This window comes from Triplophysa rosa, linkage group LG23, assembly GCF_024868665.1.
Source record: "Triplophysa rosa linkage group LG23, Trosa_1v2, whole genome shotgun sequence".
In the NCBI taxonomy this organism is placed as follows: Eukaryota; Metazoa; Chordata; class Actinopteri; order Cypriniformes; family Nemacheilidae; genus Triplophysa; species Triplophysa rosa.
Window position 1 is genome coordinate 170,494 of NC_079912.1, and position 11,601 is coordinate 182,094.

The 11,601-nt window shown below is 41.3% G+C and overlaps 1 protein-coding gene across 1 annotated transcript; it reads right to left on the minus strand.

The window, feature by feature from the left end:
- Window positions 1-3,138: 3,138 nt before the first annotated feature.
- On the minus strand, window positions 3,139-8,406 carry LOC130547028 (lethal(3)malignant brain tumor-like protein 4). The gene is made up of 3 exons (XM_057322662.1): window positions 6,232-8,406; window positions 5,086-5,148; window positions 3,139-4,493 (listed from the first exon to the last, which is right to left on the minus strand). Exons 1-3 carry the CDS (start codon window positions 6,391-6,393, stop codon window positions 4,338-4,340), a joined length of 381 nt encoding a protein of 126 aa, XP_057178645.1. The 5' UTR covers window positions 6,394-8,406; the 3' UTR covers window positions 3,139-4,337.
- Between the last annotated feature and the right edge of the window lie 3,195 nt (window positions 8,407-11,601).

Genomic DNA, 11,601 nt, shown 5'->3' on the forward strand with positions numbered 1-11,601 from the left:
TGGAACAATGAGACAAGACTAGCTGAGAGTAGAGTACTGTTCTGTACTCTTTGATGCAACAAGTACATCAGTTGTGTTTTTGGTTCCGGTTGATCTAACTAATGCAGCCTAAACCCTCAGAAGATTTATATTATGGAAGAGTAGTGTATGCAAGATTAAAAAGATGCGTCTTTAGTCTAGATTTAAACTGACAGAGTGTGTCTGCCTCCCGGACAGTGCAGGGAAGACTATTCCAAAGTTTAGGCGCTAGATAGGAAAAGGATCTACCACCTGCACTTGATTTTGAAATTCTAGGTATTACCAACTGACAGGACGCCTGAGAGCGTAATGCACGTGAAGGACTGTAATACAAAAGGAGTTCATTCAAGTACTGAGGAGCTAAACCATGTAAGGCTTTATAGGTAATAAGCAAGATTTTAAAGTTAACGCGATGCTTTATAGGTAACCAGTGCAAGGTTGACAGAACCGGGCTAATATGTTCATACTTTTTTGTACGTGTAAGAACTCGAGCTGCCGCGTTTTGGACCAATTGGAGTTTTTGTAATAAGCCTGCAGGGCAACCACCTAACAGTGCATTACAGTAATCTAGTCTTGATGTCATGAATGCATGAATTAACTTCTCTGCATCTGAGATTGACAGCATATGACGTAGTTTAGATATATTCTTAAAATGGAAAAACGCAATTTTACAGGTGTTGGCGACGTGGCTCTCAAATGACAGATTACTATCGAATAGAACGCCAAGATTCTTTGCTGACGACGAGGGTTTTATGGAACATCCGTCAATAGTTAAACAGTATTCTTGGTTGTTACTTATAGCAGTTTTCGGTCCAATAAGTAACACTTCCGTTTTGTCCGAGTTCAGTAATAAAAAGTTGTTACTCATCCAGTTTTTTATATCGACTATGCATTCCATTATTCGATGGAACTGCTGTGTTTCATGAGGCTTCGAGGAAATATAAAGTTGAGTATCATCAGCATAACAGTGAAAGCTAACTCCGTGTCGCTTTATTATATCTCCTAGAGGTAGCATGTATAATGCGAAGAGCAGAGGCCCTAAGACTGAGCCCTGTGGTACACCGTACTGGACTTGCGATTTGCGTGACACCTCATTGTTTATTGCTACAAATTGAAAACGGTCGGATAAATAAGATTTAAACCATTTCAAAGCTATTCCCTTAATGCCGACATAATTTTCGAGTCTATGTAGGAGTGTGCTGTGGTCAATGGTATCGAATGCAGCACTAAGGTCTAGCAGCACCAATAACGAGATACAACCTCGGTCAGACGCCAATAGCAGATCATTTGTAACTCTGATCAAAGCAGTCTCTGTACTGTGACATGCTCTAAATCCAGACTGGAATTCTTCATTGATGTCATTCCTTTGGAGGAAGGAGCATAATTGAGTTGAAACTACTTTTTCCAGAACTTTAGATATGAAAGGTAGATTCGATATAGGCCTGTAGTTCCTTAGTTCTCTAGGGTCGAGTTGGGGTTTTTTGACAAGGGGCCTTATAACAGCCACCTTATATGCTTTAGGCACATGTCCTCAATATCATTATATGATCAATATCATCACAGAGGTCAGAGGTCATCCTACAGATCAATAGACTACAAGATGTGACTGACAAATACACAAATAATAATAAACACAAATAAACAAACAAACAAACAAAAGGCTAACGTATAGGGCCTGATTTATTCATGTTTGATAATATCACCTGTAAGACAGAAACATCACACACAAGATCTCTTTAATTTCTCAATTATTGCTCCTAGACATCCATAAGATTAAACGAAGGAAAATTGAAACGTTTTGCTTAAGTCTCATGTGTCTCAGAGGTTTCTCCTGAGAAAAAGAGTCATAACTGTCACAGATGTGTCCGTCATGAGAGTTTGAGAAGAGATGTCAACCATGTGTCTTGTCAGCAATCAAACGTCAATATGATTGAAGATCTCAATATCAACTCAAACATTTCTCATCAGATCCAGATGATTTCACCTCTGCAATCTACACTCTCATTTCTGATGAACATTTTTAGGTGGAAATTCTGAGATGCTAAGTTACACAACTGAATGAAACACACGTGAGAACTTTATCAAATCTCAAGAGCTGTGACGGAGAAACATTTGAGCAATAACATTCTCGTCTGAAGACATTAAACTTCATTACATTAAAGACATGACAGTGTGTTTAGACCGTAAACTCTCTCTGTTGGCTGGAATAATGTGAAGTGTTTAAACTCACAGCAGCGAGAGCAGAGAAACACTCATTATATGTTAAACCTTGATGGCCTTGGATGTTTCTCTCTCTCTCTTACGTCCGGCCTGAAGACACAATCTACTGCTGAAGCAGGACTTCAGTTTTTCTTCTCGTTTCCCGCAGAGTTCACAAATGACCGAGTGCATTTAACAAGACCCTCCGGCTGAGCCGAATCTCTCTGCAGGGACGAACAGCAGAAGCTTCTCATCTCCCTCAAATGCATCTGCAGACCAGCTTATTCCCACAGCACTCAAAAAAACCCGCGTCATCAAACTCTCCCATAATCCTCAGCGAGTTCCTCTGGCACACAGACGTCTCGAGGGAAACACAGACTCGGACCTGTACGAGTTATTCACTGCGTTTAAAGATCTAATGAAAATCAGATGGAGGAAACGGGTGAATGTGTTTTACACATCTGAAACACGCACAGAAGTTGTCACAACTGCCATGTTTGCAAAAGCTGTAGGTGCATTTAAATATTAAAGCTGAAGCAAATTGGCTTTACTGAGTAAATGATATTAAATTGATTTAATAAATCTAGTTGCTTTTCGCAAAACTTAAAACCAAACGTTACAAATGTTTCATATTTGTTCACATATGTCTCACTTTTGATTTAAACCTGGAAATAAACAAGAGGTAAGGATTTCAAAAAGCTTCAGCCCATGAAAAGTACTGACATGAAAGATTCTTTTTACAGGGATTCACAGACCTGTCCATGTACACAACATAACAACATTAGACGTATACTTATTGTTCTGGTCACAGAATTAACACTGAAACTATGAAATAAAACAAAACCAAATGAGGACTGAGAACATGAAGTATTCTGAATGCTCAATCTATCAGTAAACACACAAACAACAGAAACAGAAGGATTCATGTGGGAGACGTGCATTTGTTTATTGGTGAGCCGATGTTGTCTGAATAAGTTCTGTTGCACAAAGTGTGAGTTTAAGAAAGAGGCTTGATAAATATGTACAGAAGAAATCAAACCATATCTAAATCTACTGAAATACAGAGAACAAAATAAAATCGACCTCTGTGCTCGGAAATAAACATTAAAATACAGAAGAGAGAGGGATTTACATTCCTGACGTTTGCTTGATGTTTGGCTAGATTTAAATAAACGTCTTCAAAATGAAATGAATATAAATTCTCAGATCAAAACAGATAGAGGTACAGTAGCAAATATATAACGTTTGCTTTAAATATCCGTTGGAAAATGCCCTGATGCTAAAGGAGAGTTCACATGATGCGTGACCTTTCATTCAGACCACTGAAGCAGATGAAAGTGACATTCACACGTACACAAAACTATTTCACTTACTTTCAGAAAATTCTCTTCAACATAAATGGGGAATCGTCTAATTCTCACGTGTCTGTGCACTACATCACAAAAATAGACACTCTTCAATTTAAAAGATATCCTTTTGGCATTTGGAAATTGATAATATACAATATATTATTGATCCTTCTCTGTGCAAACAGCCTTTGGTTTTGCACAATAAATAAAAGATGATTCAGTAGATACAGTAAATCATACACAACTTTACACAATAACAGAACGTCAAGCACTTTAAAGGGTTTGTTCAGGCAAAGATGAAAATACGCTCATCGGTTACTCGCGACACCACAGGAAAGATGAATCTCCAGCGATCTTTATATGACATCACATCAGAGCGTGTTGCTGACGTCACAGATGTTTGGAAAGAGAGCGAGTATCTGATGACACGACTATCATGTTTTGTTGAACTACTCCTTCAACACAAGAGAAGTGAGTCCCTGTTCATCTGTTAGCACCGTGACTGAGAGAGAGAGAGAGAGAGAGAGAGAGAGAGAGAGAGAGAGAGCCCTGATACGGCCGTGTTGGCCTGATTGTCACGTGACTGAGTTTGTATGTAGAGCGGGAACAAGCGTGTGCAGAACATCCTGTATGGCTGGTCAAAGGCAGAAGGAACCTGAAGGATCTGCTCGCAGTAACGGAAGGCGTTTGGGGCACGAGAGGTGTCGGAATGCATCAATACAGTAGACATCCATGTTTCACATACATACGGGACCTGTCATCGCTCGAGCTTCATGTGTTAGTATCGCTGCTCGCTGATTGGTTGTCCTCGCCGTGTTTGAACATCAGGATGGAGTTGTAGATCTTGAGGGCGGGGCCGAGTTTCACGCTCATGATCTTCACGATATCTCGCTGCGTCAACAGCAGAAAGGCTTTACCGTCGATTTCCTGTTGACAGAAAACTCTGTTAAAACTCCTTAAACATGTCGTTTCTGCTACATAAAGCATAGTTTTTCCGTAGTATGTGTAGTACAACTGTTAGTCAATCCAAAAAACCAAAAAAACATGATTACTACACTATTACGATAGTAAAACTATGTTTTTGTCTGTCATTTCTGTTGAAAGTCTAGGTTGGACAATTCTTTCATTTCTTCACACTCGTGTCATGTCAAAGCTGTATGAGTTTCATTTTTAAGAAGATATTGATCATCAAACAACACTGAACTCCACTGACTTCCATTATATGGACGCAAAGCCACATTGCACATTTCTCCAAATATCCTCTGCTGTGTTTCACTGAAGGAAGTCTCACATACAGGTTTACATGGACGGAATGTAGATTTTTTTATTGTGTGAACTGTTCCATCATCAGCAGGTGAAACAGAAGAGCATGTATAAAGATCATATCATCTGTAGAAGTTGGGCCGTGATAAATGACTGCTGGTGTTTCTCATTTGTGGCTAAAAGCTTCCTCTAAACGTCTGAATGTGAATGTATGTAGAGACGCTGTAAGATGTGATGGACACGTCTCATACTGTACCTCCTCTCTGAACTGCTTGGCTTGTTCCTCACAGCCGGGTAAAGAATGAATAAAATCGGACACCTGAAACCAAACACACATCACAAGACAATTCAATCAAACTCCATTTTAATCCATTTGTATTATGATATTAAATATGTCGAGAGTGTTCTGGGTGGTTTCTAGATGGCAGTAGATCGAGTTTGACTCCTTCAGTGTTGATCTGTGGGGTTTTATCATCTATCCGTCTGTTCTGACATCACACATCGTTCACGTGTTCACACAAACACTGCAGAACACATCAGATTCAGTCGTGAGCTGCACGACGGCCAGAGAACAATCCACAATCTCCAACAACCAACTGCTGCTACTGCGTGTGTGTTCATTTCTATAGTAGTTGTCGTCATTTTCACTGGACGGCTGCAGGATTTCCAACTGTTACTGTACTGTTGTACTTATAACAGAATAAAGCAAACATCAAATATGTAGTGGTGTGGTGTGAGATATGTGTAGCATCTATAAGATCAGTGCAGAAGGTTCAGTTTAACTAACACAAAGCAATAGTGATGCTCACATATTAAACACAATGAATAAAGCCCAATGACTTGTGGGTAAATCAGACTCGCTCATTATTCAGTACTGAACACTGGCTCATTCAATTCTTCAACAACAACAACACATCATACATCCTCTTCATAAAGCCCTACACTTAAACACAAGAGCTGCTGTAAGTCTCCATCCATTAGACACACAACTTCAGCTCTGAACAACACACTGTACCGTGGTAAAAACACTAGTGTATGCATGAGCTCACTGTGATGACTCTCATCACTGACACACACACATCTGTCAGACCTGAACATAAAACGCACACACACAGTGTTTATCAACACACTCTGTAATCCTCTTGGCCCTGTGTTCAGTGTGTGTGCTGCACCTGGTTACTATAGCAACCAGCCCATCATTATCATGGCAAATGTGTTCTGAAGAGACTCCTGCACTGGACGGCTGTGTCAGGAGGACTGCACTGCTATTGGTTGTTAAGTTGATAAACTGAATACCGAATCTCAACCCAGCATGAGAAACTAAACCACAGTATAGAAGTCATGTGAACACACACACACACACACACACACACACACACACACACACACACACGTGTCTCACCTCCTCTGCGGTCCAGTGAGCAACACGACTGGCCTGAACGCCCGCCACACCCGGCAGCAGTTTACAGTGCTGTTCCCAACACAGCGGCAGATCACGAGACGGGTGAGCCGACAGAGCCGAGAGAAACACGGACTGATGCAGAGCCTGCTGGAGACTGTCCATGTTACCCCCTGACAAAACACACACACGCACACGTGACTTTAAACATCATTCAATAAACAGCAAACCTCAACGAACTGATGATTGTGTTTACATGAGAGGAAGAGCATGGTTGAGAAGAAATGAAATAAAATCACAAAAGCATTCTTCACTGGATGGACATCAGGTGCAAAGATAGAGGAGGTTCAGATGCACCGACATGTGTTTCTGCACACTACATCATCATGTCTTCACCTCACATCTCTCCGTCCATCATCGTCACAAATATAAACAACACACTGTGATCTTCTGTCTCTCTCTCTCTCTCTCCGTGTGATCTTGTCGGTCGTCAGTGAAAGAGTGAATGGTGTGAACACACACATCTCCAGCCGGAGAGACCCGTTACTGCCCCAGAGGTGTGTGTGTGAGATCGGTGAACAGACTAAAGATCTGCTAGACACGAGCAGTGAAATCTGTCCCGCTGGAGACGTCTGCTGTGATGAAGAGTGTGTGTGTCCATCCATGTTCACAAACGCACACTAATTCTCCTCACAACTCCAGCTTAGATACACAAGATGAACACAATGATTATCCTGAGAGAAAACACTCACTTATATTCTTTCAGTGATCAAATAATTCAATGAGCTCCTCATCATGTTCCACAGAGAGAGAGAACGCAATCTGTTATCTGTTAGGAGAACACAAGGACTGCTGTGTGTTAGCTGCACAATATGTGTCTGCCGGTCACGACAACACAAGAGAAAACAATCCATCTTCATAACATGATATGATTATAGCCCTTTATTCTGAGTCAAACACACGCAGACACATGACCTCATGAATCTGGAACAGAACCGATCACTTCAAGTGGTGTTAGAGATGTCACACCACCACCTGCGTCCTGTTACACAAGCGGTTGTCAAGGCGATTGTCACAATGCATTGTCGTCTGGGAAACGGTCTGCATTCTGTTGTGTCACATGACCAGGTGAGATGAGGATATGAACAGACAAAGTGTCGTGTAATGTTCAACTCTTACAACGCCACAAAAGAGCAAGAGAGTTTAATAAAAGAGCAGCAGATAATAAAGCACACGTCTGTGTTTATTATTATGATCTCTTTTAGTCAGTAGACACGTGTGTCAGGTCACATGCTCACATTGACATGAGTGTAGTGAGTGCTGAAGGACGTTCAGATGATGATGAAATCCCTGAATCAGGGCTCTAGAGTGCGACTTTATTTCTCAATGGTGCGACTAAGAAAAATCTGAGATCGCACCGGTGCGACCAGCCGTTCGAGGGAGAAAAAAGTCTCTGCGACTCTGAAAGTCTCCCTGTGATTCAACAACAGACACACATTAGGCCCATATCGTGGTCTAAACCAATCAGAGATAGTGAAGGGCGGACCCCCCTCTGATTGGCCGTGGTCCAGATTTTCCTGTAAGTGTGTGTACCAGAGGTCGCGTTAACCGAAAATTCTCTTTTTTTTTACCAGTGATGGAAAAATCTGAAGGCCGTCTGTCATTTTGACGGATTACAATGAGGGCAATTTGTAACTCCCCGTTTCCCTTCATTAGAGCGTGATATGCTCGCGAAGGGACGTGCGTGTTTTCACCTGTCATTGTTAATGACTAGACATATGTGATGCGATCTGAGAAAACCCGTCGGATGTCGCGCTGAGACGCGGGAAAGACAGTTCACCTATCAAAGTAAACCACATAACATGAAGAATGAAGGAGTAGCAATGCACATTTCCCGCCAGTCCTGTGTAAACTACGGCATGCAAAGTTTTTTATACAATGTTTTCGTGAGATGACAGAGCTCCCCGTCTGCAGCACCGGGAGTTATCCGATCGCAAAACATACAAGGGATGATCAGAAGTCCAGACACTACGCACATGATAAACAAGGTCAAACTTGCTTCACTGCTTATTAGTTGTTATCCGAAATGTTTGCTAGTTTCCTTGTGTAGTGATAATGGCAGAGCTCTCGTTCTTTAAGTGTGCCCGCACCATTTTCCTCACTTTCGTTTTATTCAAACGGTTTTGTACAGTATGTTTATAGACTTCAACACTGGGAAATGTTTTGTTATTAAATTGTTATTAGAGTAAGTCTTTTACTCTACTTGGGTGCATCGAGTAACATATGAACATAAACATTAAAACATTAAATATATAGAAGAATATAAACAACAACGGCTTTATTGGGCATTCAGTTGTATTAAAATACAACAAGTTCCGAGACGCAAGTACAGCGTGATGACGTCACGAACATACTAATTACCACCTAACGCCACCTTGCACCATAGTGATGGGTAATAATAGATTATGACGGATTTTTTACGAGGCTGTCAGTCAAAATGACGAACAATAAAAAAGTCTAGCGCAACCTCTGATGTGTACGTGTGAAAATGCGTGTGCTGCAGTCAGACAGAGAGGGGAGGAGCCTATAGGCCCGTCAGTTAAACAGAGAGGGGAGGAGCCTATAGGCCCGTCAGTTAAACAGAGAGGGGAGGAGCCTATAGGCCCATCAGTTAAACAGAGTGGGAGGAGCCTATAGGCCCGTCAGTTAAACAGAGTGGATGATGAGAGAAGATGAAAAGAACGATTGACAACTGTTTCGTGAATAATGTTAAGTTAAGGCCTTATCCGTCCGAAAATCATAAGCAATGCTCTGACACGGAGCCATCAACCTCCCAGGTTATGTCCATTTATCTTGAGATGTTGTAAGTTTAAGTTTCAGTTCAGTGAAGCACTTTAAGCACCAACACTTTTTCAGTAAGTTAACTTTCTTGTAGAATTGTGCTTCAAATAAAGAACTTTATGTTGACCAGATTGTTAGTTAATCATTTACAAGTCAATATTGCCTATATGGACAGCGATTTAAAAAAAAGTGAACTGGTAAAACTGCGGCGTTAAATGCGATGCGGTCGAAAATTTGGGTGCACCTGACTTTTGTACTGGTGCTCCTAAGATAAAAAGTTAGGCGCACCAGTGCAACCAGTACAAAACGTTAGTCTAGAGCCCTGAGAATACAGGACTGAATGAATCTATACCACAAACATCTACTGGATCTGATCCATCGGTCTCATATTCTTCTAAAGCAGGACGGATCCTTCAACGACTATTGAGAAAAAAAGAAAGATTAAAACAATGGTTCTAATATAGTAACCCATGAACAGAAAGCAGAAATACATCACTCACAATTCGAGTGTTGACATGAAGCTTTATTTGATTTAATAATTCCTAAATGATATCCCTCATCTTGAACACTTCTCTCTCTCTCTTTGACTTTGGTAAAACAAGCACAAGATGAACCTAGCAACAGTAACTATGGGGGTCAATGCTCAACAGGATGATCAGAATAATGAGAAGCTGATGAACATTAGTTAGTGAAGTACACTAAGTCACAACAGTAGGCCACTTGAGTTAAAGAAGAACATCCTCCACTGTTACCATGACAACACAGAGATGTATCAGAATGAAGCTGGACAAGCCTGACGCACTGTGAAATTGTGTCTCACACTGAATATTTATGTCCTCAGAAAAAAGACAACAGGGTCTGCAAATATTTAGAGTGAAACCGGTTTACGTGAGGGTCTGTCTTACTGTCTACGGTCCACACATCAGTCTCAAGCACAGAGATCTTTCACAATGTCATCTTCTCTCAAAATCTGATGACACAACAGATGCGGATTGTGTTGAGTCATATCAACAGTTTCTCCAACACAAGTGAAGATCAAATATGCTTCTGTGAGCCGACTCTGAAAAACAAACAGATTGAGACGCGAGTCTACAGACACACTTCACTCTGTCAGATGTGTCATCATCGTCTTCATCATCATCATCGTCTTCATCATCATCATCGTCTTCATCATCATCATCGTTTTCATCATCATCATCGTCTTCATCATCAAGTGACTGCATTGCATCTGATGCTGTATATACAGTATGACATGTGTTTGACATCATAACACTTCAACAGACACGAGCGCTGATGGTGTGAAAACTGTCCTGAGGACACAAACGACTATTTAGAAAGTTCTCAGATTAAACTCATGAACATCACCTGAGAGCAAACACAAATAAACTTTAAAAGATGCCTCTTTCCTTTTCCTCTGACATCATCAAACCAAATCACACAAATAAAAGTTTGACTTCACTGAAATATGTGACGTTTGATGTTAAAGTGCTCAGCTCTGAGCACAGAGAGACAGAAGATGAGTGCAGAATAAAAGTGAAGAACAGGTGTATAATAAAAGTGCTGAGTCACTCAAACGCCTCCAGAGTTTCATCATGAACACAATCCTGCAGCATTCTAAAAATACAGCATTTCATATGAGTTCTGTAGAGTTACTGAGATGAGAGAAGACTCACTCTTCAGATCATCAACAACATTCATGAGACTCAACACACGCACGCACATAAAATGCCACAAAATCTGTGGCCCCCTTGGATCCATCTTGGGGCCCCTAGTTTGAGAACTACTGTGTTAGCGTGTGGTCAAGCAGTCAATAATGATAATGGGTTATGTTGACACAGACAGAACCTCTTCAGCCCTTATCAGACCACAAACACACACACACACAGAGAGAGAGAGAGAGAGAGAGAGAGAGAGAGAGAGAGAGAGAGAGAGAGAGATCTCCTGAACTCCAAACTGAATGTCAGAATGGGAAAGAAAGGTGATTTAAGCAATTTTGAGCGTGGCATGGTTGTTGGTGCCAGACGGGCCGGTCTGAGTATTTCACAATCTGCTCAGTTACTGGGATTTTCACGCACAACCATTTCTAGGGTTTACAAAGAATGGTGTGAAAAGGGAAAAACATCCAGTATGCGGCAGTCCTGTGGGCGAAAATGCCTTGTTGATGCTAGAGGTCAGAGGAGAATGGGCCGACTGATTCAAGCTGATAGAAGAGCAACTTTGACTGAAATAACCACTCGTTACAACCGAGGTATGCAGCAAAGCATTTGTGAAGCCACAACACGCACAACCTTGAGGCAGATGGGCTACAACAGCAGAAGACCCCACCGGGTACCACTCATCTCCACTACAAATAGGAAAAAGAGGCTACAATTTGCACGAGCTCACCAAAATTGGACAGTTGAAGACTGGAAAAATGTTGCCTGGTCTGATGAGTCTCGATTTCTGTTGAGACATTCAAATGGTAGAGTCAGAATTTGGCGTAAACAGAATGAGAACATGGATCCATCATGCCTTGTTACCACTGTGCAGGCT